Here is a 21113-nt window from a genome sequence, read left to right as displayed (position 1 = left end):
GACCAGTCCTGTGCAATGCCAGGGGGGTCAAAGGGGAGAAAAGCCACTGCAATCTTGCTCCACCGGCCAGAGACAAAGCAAGGCTGGTTTGCTCTGAAAACACTTGTGGCTCAGGGTCTCCAGTGCCCAGGCAGCAGTGCTGGTGTGATGAAATCCACCTCAGTTACCTGGTAGCAAACTTTTCAAGTTATGCCTTTTTCCACTTTTCAAAGATTAGGGAACTGTGATTCTGCATGTGAATAAATGATTTCCTGTGTTTCTGTGGACCACAGTTTTATATTACTGGGAGTGGAGAAGAAGAAAGCAGCAAAGTTTTCTTTGGCAATGTTGAGATAACAAAGTAGCTGGATTTATCTGTGTATTCATGAAGAACTCTGAAACAGGGAGCAGGGAAACCAGGATGGTGCTGGCTGTTGGAGCTGATTCCTGTGACGAACAACTCCTTGCCTGGTAAAGAGGCAGGGCAGAAATTCATGTGGACCTAAGGAGAGAGGATTTAGGAGTGTCTGGATTTGATTGTTGACATCTGTGGAGTCATTTCAGTCCAACAGTGTCCATCTGCACAGGAATGTGCAGAGTTCCTGGTGCTTCAGAGCACTGAACTGATTCACCCCTTTCCTGGCCCTCCTGCCAGCCCCTACCCCGACAGATTGGGCAGATCCTCACTGACTGCTGCAGTGCAAGGTCAGCTCTGGACAGGGTTAAAAGTTACCAAGGCACTTTTAGAAGGTTTAGATCTTTTGTCTACAAGCTCTGAGCAGCCAGGAGGGGAAACTGAAGGAGGGATGGGAAGGTCTTGGACTTTATACTGAACCTTCTAGGAAAGTACAGGGAGGAGTCCTGGGTACCAATGATCTGATTGCACTCTTACTGGGAGGCACATCAAGACTGATCTTGGGGAAATGCATGCAACCAGCATGTGATGCATGTTGTAGCACCCTGACCATGCTGCTAGCTCTTGCATGGACTGAAATTCATGGCCACGGTGTCCTTGGGAAAATTTGGCTTAGGATTTATCTTAGAATTTATCCTGGTGGCACTCTGGGGACAGTTTGTGCCAAAACTGTTGTTAGAGTGAGTCTAACTGCTTGCTCATATTGTAGGGACAGCATTTGTGCTCAGTGTCTTCCCCTTCCATAAGGACATGTAACTTAGACTGGAAACAGCAATACTCTGTGAGGATTACTGTGGGATTGCAGCCTGGAGATGGATGCTGTGCTCCTGAGGGGCTGTGCAGCCATCCCATTGCTCCTCTGTCCCTGATGGTGCTGCACTGGGCAGGGCTACTGGGTGACAGAGTGGCCTTGGGTCAAACAAAGCCAATGAAAGGCAATAAGGACACACATCCATGTGCTCTCAGACCTCCTGCAGCCCTCACAGGCTGCAGCACAAGTTGCCAGTGCTTTTTTGACCACTGAACGTCCCTGAAAATCTGTACACAGAATTTACACAGTCCCCTCATGCACAGTGCCAGCCTCATGAACACCCAATTTGTATTTTGCTTTCTAGAGATGATTTGAGGTTGATACTTTTTATTCATGTTTCATGAAAGATTTCAAAACCCAGAAACTATTTCTGTGGAATCATCACAAGGAATTTACATAGCAAGATAAACACTGAAACTCCACTTTTCCCCTTCATCACTCATCAATGTTCTCAGTGCTCTGGAATTTGCAGTGGATTTTACAGTATCCCTAAGAGCACCTAGTCTCCTCTTCTGAACTTCCTTCCTTTCTTTGAGTCATGAAATATCTGATTTCTTTTCTTGGATGATTTTCTGCTCTGCCTCAATGGGCAAAATAAAACCTCTTTTTACTCCTAATCACTCTTTCCTCCTCTGCCTGAGGTTCTTTTGGTTTTTTTTTTGTTTGTTTGTTTTTTGTTTTGTTTTGTTTTGTTTTGTTTTGTTTTCTTTTTTTTTTTTTTTTTTTTCCATTGGAACTCCCAAAGAGTTTTCACTCTATTTTCACCTAGTTTTTATACCTGACTTTTGGGAAATACCATTCCTTCAGATCATTAATCTCGGCTGAAAGACCTGGGTTTATCCAAGATGTTGCAATCTCCTCTGTATTCTTTAGGCTAAAGGTACTCCCCTAGTGACAGTCCTCAGTGATTGGCCTGCTCTTAAGTAAACATGCAAGCTGAATTTTTGTCCTTTACAATAGCATGACCAAGTGAGAGGAGGCGTGTGTACAGACAGTCCGTGAAATCAAACTGGGATGTTTCTGTCTGCAGGTAGAGAGACTCCTCTAATTGTTCAGAGAGATTGCCCTCGTGTGCCACAGCCCTGGACAAATGCTCAACACCCTGGCCATGTCACTCCCTCGGGGGGTGTGAGTCAGAGAGCAGCCTCAGTGCTGTACTCAGCACAGATCTCAGCTCTGTGGGTAGTAAACGATACCTGTTTCCTTTTCTGGCAAAAACAAGCTTCAACACTTGCCAGGACTTGCAGGTGAGCAGCCTGGTTTCCTCTTCTCTCAGACGTTTCTCAGGGAAGGTCTCACTGTGCGAGCCTGTGTTTGGGAAGCACGGGCTCACGTGTGGTTCTCTGTCCTTGCATACCCTAAAGCTTGCCCCCAGACATCCCTGAATTCATCTTTGAGCTAAAACTCATGCACAAGGGTAAACACCTGATTGTAAGTTATTATAAGTATGGGCAAGTGCATGGAGCAGCAGGTGTGCAGAGCAGGCACAGCTGCATTACTCTGGTTTCAGAGTGAAGGCATAAGCTTCACAACTGGACCAGAAAATGGGAATGGCCAGACAGCAGCACTCCAGCCCATGTTTCTGGTGGCAGCTGGTTGTAGAGCCAGGAAATAATGCAAGAACAGTGACCCTTCTCCAAAATGCATTATAGCATGCCCTGATCCATGCCTCAATAAACCTTGAGCCGGTGCCAGTACTTTTAACTTTAATTTTGTTCACTCGATTTTCCCTCCATAAATCCAGCTGTTTGTTTTTTTAAACTTCTGGCGCTTGCAGCATTCTACAGGAAGGAGTTTTGCAGATTTACTCAGTATTTCACAGGAAAGAGGAACACCTTGTTTCTTTTGAACTCTGTGACTTGCTGTTTCATTTGAAGTCCCCAAGGTTCTGGAGGAAAAGGGTGGACTGGTAGGACCACATGTGTTTAGCTCAGGTTTACATTGTCTAGAAAAACCTCAAAAAGACTTTGTTGTTTTCTGCAGGCTGCTTTTTCTTCTCTCTCTCCCACTTACTCCTCCATCCATCCAGGGGAAACACCCCTGCTGAACCTTAGCTCCAAGCTCTGTTTTGCAGGCAGCACCCAGATGTCTCTGCCCAGATGTCAGGAGGATCTAAGACCTCTGCAAATCTTCCCTGGGATTAGTCAGGATTGTGTCCAGCCTGGTCTGCAGACTGTGTTTGACCATGGTAGCAGCTGAAGCAGCCAAAGATCACAGCTTTCAGGGCTGGAGAGGGCAACAGCACAAGGAAAGTTTAACCCTTCATCTGCTGCTCACTCCTGCAGGGCTGCCATTCAGTACAAAGTTTTACAAAAATGTTGTTGGAGAAGACTTCCTTCAAATGACTCCCATTGCCCATAAACCACAGGGCAGTGAACAGCATCAAAACCAGAGCTTTTACCTACACAGATGAATTGAAACCATCATTTCCAGGAGCAAAGCTCAGATTTCCTCTTTGTTGTTGAAATTTGTGCTCGATGGAGGCAGCATTCATTGAAGGCACTGACGGGACTTATTTGATACTGATTACACACAGGGAATATATTCTGAAAATATGATTTAAAATAGGCTGTAGTAATTATTCATTCTCAAAAATTGGGGACAGAAAAAGCATAAACCGATCTATGTTTGGTCAGCAGACATGACCTGGAATTCCTAATCATCTGGAGATAAACCAAGCTAATAATCAACCCTCTTCTTGCAGTCATTCAAACATTCATATTTTCCCACCAGTTTTAATAAGGTTACAGTTTTGGGAGTAGTTTAATTCCACTCTTCACATGATGGATTTCATCTGGCTGTAGCTAAAATGTGTTTACATGTAACACACTGAAGTTGTGTGAGGTTGGCTGAACTCCTGACTTCTCCTCCAAACCTCTCTCTAGCGAGGCCTCTGAAAAAAATCGTGTCTCCTCCCCAGCTTCTCAGTTTTCACCTGTTACCTTTGTTTTTTCTTCTCTTCTGAATCAGCAACCAGCAAATGACTACAGGGCCCGAGACTGTGCCTCAGAATGGCTCAAAAACACTGGAATCTTTCTCGTCTGTAAGTAAGTGGTTTTGGCATGTGTAAAGCTGTGCTTTGTGTGTCATTACCCATAGCTCTCAGATCTCAGGGCTTGCCTGTGCAAGGCAGTGAGTTGCCAAGGAATAAAGGTGGTCCTGCACTTGGCTGCTCGTGTGTTGTTTCCCAAAGCAATACTGGAAGCTCTGATAGAGATTCCAGGGCACAAAAACCAACCCCTGGAGGCCAAGAGATTTGACCCGTATGGTAGGATTTATTTTGTTTTCAGTTTTTCTATTTTAGTATTGTTCCTTCACTGGACATTCTGTACCAGAGGCCAGATAGAAAACAAAAGTCAGACACAATCAAATTCCTGGAAACAATGAGTTTCATAGTACTAGAGAGGTAATGGTAGGAAAAGCAGGGAGTTAAATGTTGTAGATAGAGGGTAGCTTTACATCACATCAACAAGAAATGCAGTTTTCAAAATGTATGAAACTAATGAGAATGTCACGTTGGGACAGGTGTGGTGAGGCATCTGGGAAGAGGTTCAGCAGTGATGTGGCAGATGGAAAGTGTGCCCTGTCAGAAGTGTGGCCACTTTCCCCACCATGTGCCACTAGGAACACCTGGAGCACAGCAGTCCCAGGGCAGGAGAGGGGGAACAAGGAGAGTAAGTGAGACCCAGACTGACTGAGAGCAAGGCAGATCCATGTGTGTGTGAGAGTCATGCTCAGTGCATGAGCCATGAGAGATGTGCACCAAGGTCCTGACAAGATAAAAATCATCCCTGGTACCATCCATGGAAGAGTTTTCTAAGTGCATTTCCAGCAGATGGGCTCTGTAAAGAGCTACTCCTTGCCATCTACCAATCCTGTTGTCTCTCATCACGTTCCTGATACTTCCAAGGTCTTGGTCAAGATCCTCCAAGATAATTTATAGCAAGAATCACGTTTCTTCCCAAATCTCACCAAGTGTCCACCAGGAACTCAGTGATGGATGGTGCCCATGGTAATTTATGAACTTGATACCCTATTACGAAATTAACTTCCTGAGAATGGCAAGAATCTGATCACCTTCAGAATCACCACTGAAAATTTTTCCTCTTTGGAATAACCTCAGGTTGTTCTTGCTGAAATCAGATCAAGGGAGGAAGGAGGCATTGGAATGGTATTACAAAGAGATGGGGAAGAGAAAAGATGCCTAATGACTTCATCTGAGGTGCTCTGCAGGAACTGCTGTTCAGGCAGTCCTAAAGACAAAGTTACCTCTGTGAAGTCAGAGTTACCACCATTTACATTGCCCAACCACTGACCAAATGAGCCATCAAGATCAAGTACCTGTGAGTCTGGTTTTGGGGGCAACCTTCACACCAAGGAAAAGCCCAAGCTGTACTCAGCTATTTAGAAATTACTCAAAGATTCTCATCTCAGGGTATGGCTATGTCTCACCTTTCTGTGCCTGGACCACAACCTCTGCCCTTTTCCTAAGCCCTTATGACATGTCAGATAATTAGTGCTGGGAAGATAAAGTGATCCAGTGTCCTTCCTAGAAAGGCTCTGCCATAAATTCTTGCCAGATTTCTAGATCAGACTGTTAGGGGCAATGCAAAGATTAGGAAATGAAGTTTCGTGTCTTTTTCAGGTTGCTGAACTTAGTCCCCTTCACATGCTGCTAGGAATTCCTCTGGGGATCAGTAAGACCAAACCTATTTGGGCTGTCCTTGGACATTGGAAACATTCAAGATGCACAGATTACTGTGCTGTAGGAAATCTCATGACAGGCCAGAAACAGTTAACAACTGCTCAGCATCCTCAGAGGTACACTGGCGCTGTACAACCTTCTTCCAACAAGCATTTGTCTTTGGAAACTGAGAGGAGCAGAAGGATGGGATTTGTAAGTATTGACATTCAATGTGGTCAGTCCTCTTTAAGACACCCAAATCAGAGCCAGGTATTTCTGAAGCACTCACTGACCTCTGCCATGACACACACGGCTGGATTTTTCAGTGGGGAGCAGAGTTTAACACTTAGTATTTAAATGTGGCCGGTTAAATTCTAATGCCTGCAAGGAAATGAAACTCTTGAAAAGCCTTGGCTACGTGCAAGACCCGTCTGCACTGAAAGCAGAACTCTGTGTTGGCAGAGGAGGAGGGAAGGAGTTTCTTCCCCGGACTTTCCAACACACCCTTTATCGCTAGGACTGGGAGAGCACATTGGAAACCCAAGGTTATATTTCAATGCCTGGAGGGAGTCTAAAACCCCAGTTATCTGGCTGGAGGTCAGAGGCTGGGGGTGTTTCTCTCACAGCTGTGTCCCTGCTGGTGAAACTCTCCCTTAAGCCCGACGTACACAGAGGCTTTGCCGATGGGTGTTTCGGGAGCGCTCCGTGAGCCCACGCCCTGTGCTGTTGACAAAGAAGGTGCAAATGAAGCTCTAAGCCTGGAAAGAGGGGAGGGATGATCTTCGGGAGAGCGTGGGTGAGGAACAACACATCTTCTTAAAGAACAGAAACTGGGCCCTTCATGAACCAGGACCACCGGGGCAGAATAGGGGCAGGTGAAAGAAAGAGGGAAAGGACATGCTGTGCTTTCTTTTTTTAGTGCACAGAGAGACTCCGATGTGGAGGAGAGACAGGACAGTGGGTGTGTCGGTACGGACAGAGGGCAGGCAAGTGGGCAAGACACTGATTTTAAGAGAGTCACAGCCCCAGAGCTCTGCAGGGAAACTCCTTGCACACCCTGCACCCAAACCTGGGCCCCACTCATCTAACCAGATCTCAAAACTCTCCTGCGTTCACGGTCTGTGAATCACAGCAGCAACTGTTCTCTCTGAGCCTCAGCTCTGGTCCTCCTGGGCTTTTTACAGCAGGCCAAACATCCTGTTACCAAACTGTGCATTTCTAACCCCCTAGTTACTTTCATCCCTTTCTCGATGAGTCTCCTAGAGGGTCTTTCGTCACTCTGATAAGCAGGTTGGTGAGTATCAGCGAGAGGCACAGAGGTCTGAAGCGGATGTTTCCTGTGAAGTGAGTCACAGGGGGGGCTGGATTCCAGCCAGGAGAGCACTGCAGGGCCAGGCTCACCTACGGCCCCTCCCCTGCGCTAAGGTGTCCCTGAGGAGCAGGACACGACACAGAGCCCTTGCACCGCGGCTCCTTTCTCCTGTGCTTTTCTCTGGACTCTGGAGAGTGCTAAATGCCCACGCTGCTCTCCCTCCCCTTCTCGCACGATTGCTAGCAGTGGCACGGAGGTTGTGCTTCACTTGCGTTTAATCACCCTGGTATCAGCGCACGGGAAAGTTCAGGCTCATGCTGGGAAAGGCACGCTTGGGTGAGGATGACTCCGCAGAGACGTGGCAGGGCATCAACAGCCCCCGGGGTGCCTGGGGACGAGGGCTGTGCACTGGAACTTGTGACATGCCGAGAAAAGGTGTGTCCGATCCACTACCCAGCTCCTCTGCCAAAACACACCTGCGTGCAGCTGGTATGCAGCGAGGGCAGCGCGTATTCTGCGGCGGCTCCCGGGAAAGCCGAGCGGTCACACACGTTCTCACCGATAGGGATCTCACCACGCCCGGGCAGGGAGTCCTGCCCCGGCGCTAAAGGGGAGCGGGACTCCTCGCTCTCCATCTATGGGCACTTAGTCAGGGCCTGGTTTTCCCCAGCTCTAAAGTGGGGTTAGCAATACATCATTGAGATGATGTGTTTCTCAGGTGTGGGATTTCATAGGCAGCCATAAAACTAAATTTATTGTACTGAGGAGAAGATGGTACTTTGAGAACCTGAAAAGACTGTAATGAAATGCTTGTTTTAGCATTTATTGCTTTGTAGTGACTAAAAAAGCTGTTTTAAAGGAGTGTATGCAAGCATCATATCTGTGTGTATAATATACAGACACACACAACCACGCACGTACAAGCACAGTTTTTACTTACCAATCCTTTAAGCTCTCATCTACCAGAACATGCCTTTGCTTTCCTGTTTTCCTTTAATCTTATATATTACCTGCTTGAAAAATCATAGGCTGCTCAGAAGTCTTACTATTTTCCTTGGGGTTACTGAGCTAAAGCCAAGCTAAATCCCAAGGTTTTGTGACTGTGTGAGCATGGCTGAAGGGGTACATTACACACTGCTCTGTAATTTATTTGTGTACACATTTCACATCCCAGGAGCACTGCTCTGGAGCTGAACACACTTAGAGGCCATGATGGAAGTGTGTGAAGCAGGAAAATGGAGGAAAATGGAGGCGGTACAGCCAGGAGGGAGGAATGGGAAGGGTTGGGCAGACAAGCCCATGGAGCAGAAGGACTCTTAGGGAAACCCCTTCCAAAGCTGTCCATCACCTCTGACTCCTGAGCCCTTCCTGCTGGACAAGCCCTGAGCACAAGTCACGTCACAGGTGCTGCCTGTTTGCAGAGAGGTCTGTATTCCATGCATGGATGCACAGCATCACCACTTCCTTCTTGCTCCAGGCCCTCTGCTCACTGTGTATTAGACACTGAGGAAGTAAAGGCAGAACACCACCCTTCTGTGCTCACGGGACTGCAACCTCAGGGGGGTGGTGCTGCAAAAATGGTTTTGTCAGTAGACTGGTGGCAACCACTTCCCAAGACTGGCAGTAACTTCTCTTTCTCTAACATAAAATAGCTTGGCTTTAAGGGAGAGCACAGACCACCTTGTGTTAATGAGTAATGAAAGCAATCGACCCATGGTGCATTTGTCACTGAGCTGGGACTGAGTGTAGTCAAGGTGATAAAACTCCTACATTAGCAATGTTTTGCTGCATTGATACCACACAGAGTGAGAGCCCGACAAGGCCAAGCTTTGACAATCAAATATTAGGATATCCTAATGCTTTTGTTAGTGTCAAAGCACAGATAGCATATGTACTACAGCCTAAAAATTCACTGGAAAGCTATCCTGCATCATGTCAGCCAGGTTTTGGGCTATACAAAGGCATCTTGGGAGGTTATTTTGGGAGAGCTGTTTTCTGAAGCTGAGAGGACATCTGTCATGCAACTTAGGAAAGCAGACCATGATGAGAAACTGCTACAGACTTTGCTTCAAGAAGATGCTGACTTGTTCTAAATAAAGAATATTAAACATATACATTGCCATTTTCTACTAAATAAAGAATATTTTATTCTTTCTAGTAACTACAGCAGATTCTATGGCTGTGTTTGAAGACACAGACCTAAAGAGGGACCAGATATTGGATTGGTCTCTCCACCAGGTGAAAAGCCACGAGCCACCTTCATTGTGTTTTGCACACTCTGGAGCAGCCTCACACCAGGGAAAACTGGAGGATCCTGACCTGCTCTGCTGTCCAGGCCAGGATGCTCCAGAGCCCCAAGCTAGATGCAAATGGCTGGAGCCACTTCCTGCCCCCAGTGACTCATGGTCAGGGAAGCACTGGCATCCTGCTCCAGGAAGGGTCACTCACCTGCCCTGCCCTGCAGGGAAGGTAAACACGGGGATGTGGAAGGAGCTGGGACAGCAGCACATTGCTGGGCATGTGGAAAATAAACAAGACATCACCAGGACTACAATAACAGCTGGGGGGAGATGGAGTGAAGCACAGGCAGCACTGGTGCCTCACATGCTGCCTCTCCCCCTCAGTGGAGTTTGCCTCTTGGTCTGACATCCATGGGCATTTCATCGGCTGGGCTGGAAGAACAGAGTATGATGTGCCCATCACACAAGCTTAGAAACACCTCTCTGGCTATTATCATGGGAGATTTTCACTTCCTACCTCTGTCATGCTTGTATAGAGACACTTCCACCATACACCAAATAAGAGAAAATGTCCCCATTCTTTCCACTGGGCTTATCCTCTCTGAAAGTGGCTTGCATTTGGGTACAGGACAGAAGGAGAAGGCAATGGCTATAATACATTTCATATGGCTATAATACATTTCATATGGCTATAATACATTTCCTGGTTAATCCAGGCTCTGTTGCTGTCAAGCTCTGGTCTTGACACTGCTAAGGACTTAATGCTGATTGTGGGAAGGCTGTCTCAGATTTTTCAGGCCTTTTCTGGCTCACCACACTGCTTTTCCTGAGTTGCCAGTAATAACAACTGACTAGGATGCTTTTTAAAAATGGGTGCAGAGAGAGGTTAATGAGCTCAGAACAATGCAAGTACAGGAAGATGATGTGTGTTTTCATACCTGTCTCAGACAAATGCAATCTACATACATGTATGTGCTGATGAGAGTCATGATCCTTTATGGGACTTGTGTGGTCACTGCCATGTCCCCATGGGTCAGGACTGTTGAAAACACAAAACTACCTTTATCACAGCCATGAAGTGAAAATCATGAAGGTTTCTTTGACTTATCCAGACATTTGGATCCCAGAAAACTCAGCAGAAAGCATCATTTCCACATAACCACATCGGGACCTGCATCTGGGAAAGATGGAAGAAGAAAAGTTTCTCACTTGTCAGCTTCTGCAAATGGAATTAGGAAACAGAAAGCAGAAAGTTGAAGCAGCAGAGCCTCCTGCATACCCTGGCTTTATGACCTGGGACTTTTGTTCGACACTTAAGCCTCCCAAAGCATGTGCTGAGGACCTATTCCACAAGGTGACGTCTGAGGAGTGGAGTAAGCCTGGCATCGAGGGTAAAAGTTGTGATCTCTGTCGGCAAAACTGTCTCATGAGGTTATGATTGGAATTATACGGGTTATCTGTTGTGAGAATAAACTTCTCATTGCTGTGGTATTTGAAGGGGAACCCCGGAGAAGCAGAAGCTTTGAGCAGTGCTGTAAAGGTGCCGCTTGGCTCCATCTGGAGGTGGCAGCTCAGATGACAGACACCGCCAGCTTGGGCAAGCAGCTGGAAGCAAAGCTGAACGAGACCAGGAGTCTGCTCCTCTGCCCTGTGTTGAATATTTGTCCATTCAAGGCAGCTCTTCAGCCTGTTACTGCTTCTCTTCATATTCAAAAATATTGATCATTTGGGATATGATGGTTTCTGTTCTTTTGTACCTTTGGAGTGGGAGCAATTTCTAGCTGCATTCCCCTTTGGTTCTCCTGAAAGATGCTCTGGAGCCCTGATGGCTTTCTCAGCACCACACGAGAGGAGACACTGAGAAGCCTCTCACACAGGCCCTGCCCCTGGCAGCCTGTGTGACCCCTGCTCACCTGCAGAGCCCGGCAGGAAAACAGAAGTTTGCAGTCAGAGTAAGCAAGTAGGGAAATTCCAACCAACTGAAATCCTCCAGACTGGCACTAGTCTGAAAACTTCAAGATTTCCACATGGAAGGTGTACTCATGCCATGAACAAATTGAGGCCTAGGCATGAGAGGTATCGAAGTTTGACTTAAATTCAGAATGTAGAGTTCTGTGTCTGGGATGGGGGTGGATGTTTGCTCTGAAGGCCCATGAGTGCTGTCTTTTCCTTTTCCTCCCTGGTGACATTTCTGTATTGAACTAGATCATCACTGCACCAGAGACCAACAGGGTAACAACCAAGTGGCCTGGGATCTACACCAAGACACTTAATAATTGCTCCCTGGTAAAGCATAAATAATTGAACAAGAATAAATGTGTGTGTGCACATGAGAGCTCCTCTCTGTATCCCTCAGCAAGGCTCAAGACTTCTGCCCTGGAGAACAAGTTTCGATTCTATTTTCTAATGCCTATTTTGACAAAACCTGCCATGATATCTGCCTCCCCTGGCAGCCAGGGCTGCAGTTACCTGTCCCTTCTGCACAGCCCCATTTCAGTCAGGCATGACAGGAGCCACAGCAGGGCAGGGCGGATTGGCTGCAGCAGCTCCCGTGGGCGCTCTCACCCTCCTCCTGACCCCTGGCAGTGAGCACTGCCCTGCAGCCATCACACCAGATGGCATCTGCACAAGAGAGGAGGTCCTGCTGCTCTTCATGGTCACTGCTGGGCCTCTGGCACACTGACACTCTGTCTCTGCCCTGGCTTAGGGAACAAGGCTGGGCACTGTTGTTTGCACTCCCCTGGATGTGCTGAGCACCTGCTGCCATGAAGTTTTTCCTCCAATATGTGGGCTTCTTTTGTGCTTTTTTCTCTGCTGCGTTTTTGATAATATCTACCTGGACAGACTGCTGGATGGTGAATGCTGATGACTCCCTGGAGGTAAGACTGGGGTGAGGAGAGTCTGATCACCAAAACCAATGTGTGCTAGAGAGAGTTTGTTCCTGGTGTCATTGCTCCACTCCACTCTCATGTTCTTTCTCCTTGTTGTGCTGGATGAAAGTGGATGAGAATGAAAATAATTACTGTGGCAAGAGCAGGAGAAAAGTGGTGTTTTGTGAAATTCTCTTTGCCAGACTTTTTTATCCAGATTGTGCTCTTACTTAATAAGTTCAGGAAAGATCTACAGGCTATAGTTTTACATGTGCATGAACTTGAGAATAGTTATCCTGTACCTCCAACTGCATGGATATTTTGAAGATGTCTCTAGTTCTGTAGTTCAGCCTTCTTGGTGGAGACATCCAGCATGTACAACTGTTCTCCTCAAGTATTTTTCTGGCCAGCCATTGAGCTACAGGGCTACCAGAAATTTAAGGGGAGCATGGGGACTCAATATCTCCTGGAACTCATGTGGACAGTAGCAGTCTTTTATTAGAGAAAGATATTGGCAAAAGGTAATTGCAAACAAGGGAGCAGATTGCTGCTTACAGGCAAGGTGTGCCCCAAAGACTCCAGGTCCAAAATCATCACTGTTTCTTCAGCACTCAGTACTGTGAATTTGTAATTTTCTTCCCAGCACAGCCATTAATTTCTGTACATTTAAGCTGCAGGTCCACAGTGTAGGAATCTGCTCTCTGGCAAACTGGATCGTTTAGGCAGTGAAGGTGAAACACCTTCCAGGACAGAAAGTTTGGCTGAATGTATCAGGAGGAAACTTTCTATCTGCTATCCAGCATATGAAACCATAAGCTCCTCTGCACTCAGTGGTTGCCCTGCAGCATTTAGCTCCTGCACGTGAAGGGGTGAATTTTCCAAGGAAAGAAGGATAAAACTAATTACAAGAAAAACTTTTTTCCCTACGCTACAAGAAATCCTGACAGTCTGACTGTCAGAAACCCTGAAAGGTGGATGTAAGTGCCAAGGTGATGATCCAATGCAGTGCAGCTCCTGGCGGTCAGCATGTCTGCTCAGTGAGCTGCTTTTTAGGAGAAATAGAGTGCACCCAGTGGTGCTGGATAGGATCTGACTCTTCATTTGGGAGATATTTCAGATTCCTATCAGAAAGTACTCAGATGAAAGTATCAGTATACTCAGATGAGCCAAGGGAGTCCAGTTGTGGGGAAAACCAGATGAGAGAAGCCCAGCTCCTGAGCAGAGTGAGCAGCAAAGAGCTGGTCCGTTACCTGAGGCTGTGTAACCTTGTCTTCCTGGGCAAAGGCATCTGCGATGGGCTGTCCGAAGTGCTCCATTAACACCCAGTTTGGTCATTAGCAGCCACTATTCTCACATTCCGGCTCTGAGTGTGAATACTAAATAATGGAGCAAAGCGCCCCCAGCCTTAATACCTGACCACTGATCTTAATGACCCAATGACTCACTGCCTCTCTAAATAGGGAATGTCCACGGCTAGAAAGGCTAGAGTCCGCAGTGACTCCTGTTTTCAGATGGAAAAAGGGTAAGTTAGGCAACTTTGGCTCCAGAAGAAGGGAGCTCCATCCTTCAGCAGCTGCTGGATTCAGGCTGGTTGCTTGACTTTGACCCTGGCCCTCTACAGCTGGGGAGGATGAAGCCCTCACTGTGGTCCCAGTGGAGAGGAGCGTCCCAGGAAGAAGAGGCCGGAGCAGCCACCTTCAGATAGGCTGCAGGGGCCTGTCTCAGCTCTCACAGCCCCTCACCTCCCTTGAGAAACAACAGGTTACAGAAAGTTATTCAAGTTAGTGACTCCCTGTGAAGCATCAAGACAGGGCTGGGTCCATTTTTGCGGTAGTTTGTAGTGGAAAAAGCCCATAATCTGCTTCTCAACGAGGACTGTATTGTGTAGACAGTCCCTCCCTGCTGCAAGTGGATTATAAATACCTCCACTACTGTTAAATGCTGCCTGTTTTACACTCAAGCTGGGCTTGTAATCATTGTCTGCTGGCACCTTCTCAGAGTGCGGTAAAACACTGTGACTAACATCACTTACGTGTTTGTCTTCTCCGCTTTCCCCAGAAGGAGAAGCGTGCGCTTGTTCTGTAATTTTCCTTTTTTTCTGTATGAGAATTATTTTAATATTAATTATACATTATGAATAGGGTATAATTATATGTATTACACTCATTATGCAGTTCATGTTTTACATGCATACTTGTGTTAGGGAAAGCAGGTCGTGTTTTGTAATCTGAGTGGAGGATGAGGAGCATGGCTGTGATTTTGGCTGCTCTGGGAGTCCTCAGCTGGGCCCAGGGAAGCTGGAGCACATCTGCTGTAGGGGGAGAGAGGTGATGGGGAATTAGTGCTACCAACATGTGCAGGAGTCCAGCCATGGATGGGGAAATCCATGTCCCCACATGGTGCCCCATGCCCTGACCCCTGTCTCCTTTACAGCAGCGAGTTCCCGTGTGCCTGAGGGTCTGTGCTGTCAGCACAAGGGAAGATGCTCAAGGGTGGCTTGGGAGCAGATTAACAACCAAAAGGATCAACTGTGCACAAAGCAGAGGGGAGCAAGTGTTGGCCCTTGGCAGCAGAATCCAGAATAGCTCAGCAGCAGCTGAGGGCAGCCACAGGTCCCCACAGTGACACCTGTTCCTATCCCTCCCGCACCAGGCAATGGGACAATTATCCCTGGCTGCACACACGCTGTGTGGAGATGGGCTGGCTCTTGCTTTGCCCAGGAGTAGTGACATCTGAAACATCCCAAGAAACAAAAAACATTAAACAAGTTTTTATTAGTCTGGGAAGGGTGTTATTTCACAAGCTAGACCATAACTGTTGTGCTTAAGACCTCTGTTTTGCTTGAAGGGTGATAAAGCCTGGAATCCTGTTAGTCTCCTTATAAATAATTTAGATGTAGATGCTGCTTGTAAGATTTAAAAAACAGTAATAATATCAGCAAGTGAGGAAGTAAGTGACATGATTAGCTGAATGCAGAGTAGTATAAATAAGCCTATGGTGGTTTGGGAGGAAAGAGAAATTATATAAACACAAGTGGAATAAAATGTAATTTAATAAAAATATGCTAATTTCAAGCACAGCCTGAACAGTGGTGAGTTAAGACAGAAGAGGACCTGCAACTGCATTAAGAGGGCCACGGTAAAAATACATTGAATGTAAACATAGCAAATTGTTTTATGAGACTCTGTTCTCTTGAAAAGCACAGAATCAATGAAATTAGTTTTTTCCATCACTGCTTCTCATTTTTCATCATATTTTTCATTAAATATGCCCTGAAATTCTCAGAAACATTAAGCACTTCTCATCTTCATGAAACAAAACATGTAGATTATTTTCATTCAAATATAAATAGCATCTCTTCTGCCAGTCTGAAGCAGCAAGTCATTTTTCCTCCCCTTTGATCCAGACAGCACTATCACAGAGGAGGTGCACAGCTTGGCTCAGACATTGTGTTGTGGAGAAAATATTACAGTTGGCTACAGACCTCAGTACATCCTGAATAAGACTTTATTATGTGCCCGAGATATGTTATTATCTGCTTTGTGATTTACACAGTGCAAGAAAAATGAATTTATTGCATCATCCAAGCAAGCCTGGTCCCCTTCCCCTGCGTGAAGCTCATTTGCTGGAAGAGTTTCTCTTTCCATTAACTGCAGCGGGTGTCGCTGGCAGAAGTGGGCGGGCTGGAGTCCAAGGCTGCACCGACATTAACTCTGCTCCTCCTATGAGCAATTCCAGGAATATTTTAAAGGTGCTTGTTGCCATATTTGCATTGGTAATGGAAACGCCTCCCGTATTAAAGTGATTTATGGAAGGCTGGGCTGGGAATGGTATCTAGGGCTGGAGGACAGACGATTAACCACGATGCTGCTGCCTGGCCTGGCCCAGTCTGCGTGTCTCAGTGATGACTGTGGCTTGGGCACGCGTGGTCCCAGGGCTGGCAGCACAGAGGGAGCCCCAGGGCCGGGATCAGCACCCCCAGGGCCGGGATCAGCACCGGCTGCCTCTGGTTTTCCAGCCAGTGTTTACAGCTGAGTCATTTAGGGGCAGCCCTCCCCGGGCTCACATCCAGACTGCTCTGCACTCCTCTCCCACTCTCTGAGCTGCTCCTTAGCCATCAGGAGGATGGGGTAAGGAAGGGGAGCACACGCAGCAAAATCTCGGGTTGTCTGGTCCATGGCCCTGCCCAGCTCAGCCTAGACAAGAATTTGGCAATGAGTGAGCAAACCTGCTCTTAGATCTTTCTGGTCAGCCACCCCCCAGCTCCTCTCAGAAATTTCCTTAAAAATTTGTATCCTTACTAGGCAAGGCTTTTTTCCCTAATGTCTAGTCTGAATTCTTTTGCTCTAATGTAAAAGCATTAGCAGGTACATAGAAAACATTGTCCTTTCCCTGCATATTTCTACTTTTTCTCTTCAAGCTAAACATTCTGGTTTACCATCATTGTAACTGGACCAGGATTTCTGTTGAAGGGCTAAGACAACCACCTGCTGCATTGGTGGATATTTTAACCTATGGTCCTTTTTGTCCTCTCAATCCACAGGTGAGTACAAAATGCCGTGGCCTGTGGTGGGAATGTGTCACAAACGTTTTTGATGGGATCCAAACTTGTGATGAGTACGACTCCATCTACGCCGAGCATTCTGGTATGTAAGAGTCAGAGATGTTTCTGCAAGTGGTGGGGACACTTGAATGCAGACTAAGAGTATCTGTTCCACTCAGTGACAGATAATTAGAGGCATGTTTCTTTTCTCAGTCAGGTATTACTCCCAGGGAAAGCTGAAAAAAGCTGAACACCAGAAAATAAAATGTTCCCGTGGGATCTGACCCCATTCCCTGCCCACACTTCCATTCCTTGTGCACTGGAATGATCTGCTTTTGTCCTGCAGTGAAGCTGGTGCTGACCCGAGCCATGATGATAACAGCAGACCTCCTGTCAGGATTTGGATTTCTCTTCCTGGTCCTGGGACTGGACTGTGTGAAATTCCTTCCCGATGAGCCGCTCATCAAGCTGCGCATCTGCCTGGTGGCTGGGGTTATGTTGCTCCTTGCAGGTATTTCCTCACCATGTTCCCATTCTGTAGGACACCCTTTAGCAAAGTGGGGAAGCATTAAAAGCCTTCTTTTATTTTGGCTGGTGATTTTCTGTAGGGGGAAGGATCTTTATTTGATTTATTTGTGTAATGCAGCTTCTTCTGTTCACCACCTGCCTCAAACAGCATGTAGTTGAGTTTATCTGCTTTCAGTTCATGTTTTGACCAGGTGAATTGGCTTTGAATTGACTGACTTCCAGTTATTGCTGTTTCACTGTGGAGCAGTTAAGGTTGTTGATACAGCAAAGAGATCTTGCTGTAGGTCTCTACACCAATTGCTGAAAGACTAGAAAGTCCTGGCATCCTGGTTTGGTTCCTGGCTCTGCCACAGATTGTGTGACCTTGGGCAAGTCACTTCACCCAAAATCTCTGCAGCTGATCTCTAATAAAAGGATAATAACATGTCTGTCCCTTCTAGGTGATAAATACCCAACTGGCAAGGTGCTTTGCTGTTACAGCCAGTGGAAGAATTTTAAACATGAAAATAGCCGACTAGGTACCAAATAATATAATTTGACTTTATGCCAATATCAAGCAGATACCTCTTCTTCAGTCTAAGCAGATTTAATAACTCACCCCAGCCACTGGGGGCACATGTAAAACACATCAAGAGGGTCTTTGAAACATCTTCCAATTCACTTCTCAAAGTTTGTCTGAAAAGCACATCATGAAAGTTCTGAAAATCAGAAAAAAAAATCAGAAAATTGAATTCTGGAGACAACTTTACAAGCAGCTGAGATGGGAGGAGTTTCCTGCCTTTTTCTGCAGAAACCTGAGTGCTGCCAGTGTGCTGGAAGTGTGTGTGAGTGCTGAGCCAAGAGGTGCAGCCTCTGCCTGGCAGCACGGGATATCAGCAGGAGCCAGGGTGAATCCACCAAGCAGGGACAGGGGCCAAAACCTGCTGTCCCAGGAAGGTCTTCCCACCCTGCAGCTGTCTAATCCCCCATGGCTGTGAGTGTGGCCCCTCTCTGCAGGTCTCCCTGGCATTACGGGCTCCGTGTGGTACGCCGTGGATGTCTACGTGGAGCGCTCCTCCCTGCTCTTCCACAACATCTTCCTGGGCATCCAGTACAAGTTTGGTTGGTCCTGCTGGCTTGGCATGGCGGGGTCACTTGGCTGCTTCTTGTCCGGGTCCCTGCTCACCTGCTGCATGTATCTCTTCAGAGGTAAGTAAGCATGGTTGAGGCACAGCTCAGGGACAGAGCCATTGCTCAGGGTGTGCTACGGGGTGGGGAAAGTCCTTTGGCATGGTTGCTCATCTCCAGGGGTGGTATTTTCAGCTGTAAAATGGGAATAGTCTTAGGCAGCTCCAGAAAGAACATCAAGGTCTTCATGTGGGAACTGAGGTGTAAGGATGACATAAAGTGTGTTGTTGTTATTATATCACACCTTGGAGTGCTGCTTTCCCTGAATAACGAAACTTTGCAGCTGAAAGTCACCAAGCACTCATTAGCAGTTCCTATTTCTCTCCCTGTGCCTCACAGAGACCAGTTCTGGAAGATTCCATTCTGCCTACTCCTTGAGGAAAGGCTATTCCTCAGTTGCCACCTTCGTAACAAACGTGCATTCGCCATCCTCGCAGACAGCCACCTCTAAAATGTATGCGGTGGACACAAGGGTGTGAGCAGGAGGTAAGTGCTCCAGAAAGAGATCTGCTTTAATTTGTAGTGGATTGCACAGAGACTCAAGCTCCTGTGGTTGTGATACAGATGCAGTTGAATTTCAAGGATCTACTGTATGCTACGATGTTTGCATTATGAGAGCTTCAAAATACCTTTCCTTCAAGAAAGTAAACTCTGAGAAGATCCTGCTTTCTAGAATCCTCTTGTCTTGGGTGCTGAGACCACTTGTATAAGCACAGACTGAAATAACCAACACAAACTCGTTTCAGCATTTGTCTCAACAATATTGGTGGAAATGAGATAAACCAGCCGTTCCAGAGCACAGTGTTTTGCATGAAGACACCCAAACTGCAAGATGGATCTGTTCCATGTCTGGCAATGTGTTAACAAGAGTGTACAAAGGAGAAAATCCTGCCAAAGGGAGGGACTGACTGCCTGACCAGCATCTGCACCCTGTGCCCTCAGCAGGGGGGTCTGCCCCTCTTACGGGCAGCTGGGGAGCTTTTCAAGAGATAAGAGCTGTGTTAAATGTCTGACTCTCTCTTTAGTCCATGAGTCTGCACTGAGAAATGATTGTAAATGCAGGTGCATTCTTGCCTGAAAAATACAGTCCTTCTCAGTCAGTATTAAAAGGTACACTACTAAACTCAGTGAAATCTGGAAATTGCCAGCTTCATTCTGCTTAATAAAAACATTTATTGGACAAAGTGAGTGAAGATCCAAAATCTGAACTTGTGCATTACAATATATCTACATTAACTAGCAGCTAGGATAAATGATACTAAAATATATTGTCCCTTTCCATTAAAAGGTATTTAAACCCAATTCAGGACTGCTCCCTGGCTGAAATCCAGGTTGCCATAGGCTGAATGAGGTTAGGGCATCAGCCAGATCTTCGCTAGGGTGGGGGATGAAAACCCCTGTGTGGCTTAACATGTTCTCTAAGGATGGATATGAACATTTTTCATTCCTTTAATAGAGACGGAAGCTGAGACAGACTTTTCTTAGGGTTGATAGGAACTGTCCAAATTCAATCCTTTCTGACCATGGGCATCACACCACATCATGGCCACTGAGGGTTGAGAAAAGTCTCCCAGAGATTTATCTGCTATGGGGCAGTGGAGAAACAAAGCTGGAGTCTCAGCTGGGTGTGAAGCACTACCAGAGGGAGGCTTCCTCCGTGGGCTGCTTGATGGGGAGGCTGGATTTCCTTCTCCCAGACAGTATGAAGCGAAACTTTGTGTTATGTGGGCCAGAGGGAGATGGGCTGGCTGAAGTTGGAGTGAGCTGCATCCCAAGCAGCACTTCTAATAACTGCTATGATGGAAGATGTAGGGCTGAGTCCTCTGATGGGCTCCCCTGGGAGCATCACCTTGTGCTGCAGCACAGAGCTGACCAGCAAGGCCAAAACATAACCCAGCCCTGACATGGCTCCAAGCTGAGAAACACCCCGGGCCTGGAACAGACAGGACAACAGCAGCTCCATATGGCTCTGCTGCAGGGCCAGGCACCTGCACAGGGCTCAGGGCACTGCACAACCATTTCAGCAGGGCCCTGGTGGCAGCTCTGCTGCCCAGGCAAGGGAGATTCGTGCCTGCAGAGTTTGTGCCTGCAGAGTTCGTGCTGTTGGGCTGGCAGACGTTTATGTCAGCCAAACTGGGAGCAGGTTACTGCCAACAGATGAGCTATATCAAACAGATGTAAACACAGTAGGAGGGGTGATGGAGGCTTTTTTACAAGGTCCTGGGAGACAACGAGTACAAGAGTTATGAGCGATGTGATGAATTCACAGATTGTACCAAGAATGCACAAAGATATCTGGAGGTGACAGGAATTTTGGTCTGTTATTGCAGGAAGCTGGAAACTGCATTCAGAACTTGGCAGTTTGTTTTTTTTTTTTTTAACTTTTTTACAGCCCCATCAGAGATATGTTTTCTGTGGGTCTTTGGGGCAGGAGAGCTGACACTGCTGATTCTCTCTGCCAGGGCAGGGAAACTCTGGGAGCATTTTTGGCTCTGCTTCCTGGGCTGTGTCCCTGCTGCCCTGCTCCTTCAGTGACACAGTGGGAAGGAGATGGAGGGTGAACA

General features: G+C 46.9%; 1 protein-coding gene across 1 annotated transcript; it reads left to right on the top strand.

The window, feature by feature from the left end:
- The first annotated feature begins 12133 nt into the window (after positions 1–12133).
- CLDN16 (claudin 16) lies at positions 12134–19090 on the top strand. Its single transcript, XM_064721355.1, has 5 exons — positions 12134–12320; positions 16855–16957; positions 17201–17365; positions 18379–18570; positions 18889–19090. The coding sequence occupies exons 1-5, from the start codon at positions 12207–12209 to the stop codon at positions 19026–19028; spliced, it is 714 nt and encodes a 237-aa protein (XP_064577425.1). The 5' UTR covers positions 12134–12206; the 3' UTR covers positions 19029–19090.
- The last annotated feature ends 2023 nt before the right edge of the window (positions 19091–21113 follow it).

Source organism: Zonotrichia leucophrys, chromosome 9, assembly GCF_028769735.1.
Source record: "Zonotrichia leucophrys gambelii isolate GWCS_2022_RI chromosome 9, RI_Zleu_2.0, whole genome shotgun sequence".
Taxonomy (NCBI): Eukaryota; Metazoa; Chordata; class Aves; order Passeriformes; family Passerellidae; genus Zonotrichia; species Zonotrichia leucophrys.
The sequence above is the reverse complement of the archived record's forward strand: the minus strand, read 5'-3'. Positions and strand labels throughout refer to the sequence as shown.

What these genes read in the sequence shown, in the direction of transcription:
- CLDN16 (XM_064721355.1), top strand. Translation starts at nt 12,207, where the DNA reads ATGAAGTTTTTCCTCCAATATGTGGGCTTCTTTTGTGCTTTTTTCTCT. An exon ending in CATCTACGCCGAGCATTCTG is followed by an intron (nt 16,958 to 17,200) that starts GTATGTAAGAGT and finishes TTTGTCCTGCAG; the next exon opens with TGAAGCTGGTGCTGACCCGA. An exon ending in CTGCATGTATCTCTTCAGAG is followed by an intron (nt 18,571 to 18,888) that starts GTAAGTAAGCAT and finishes TGTGCCTCACAG; the next exon opens with AGACCAGTTCTGGAAGATTC.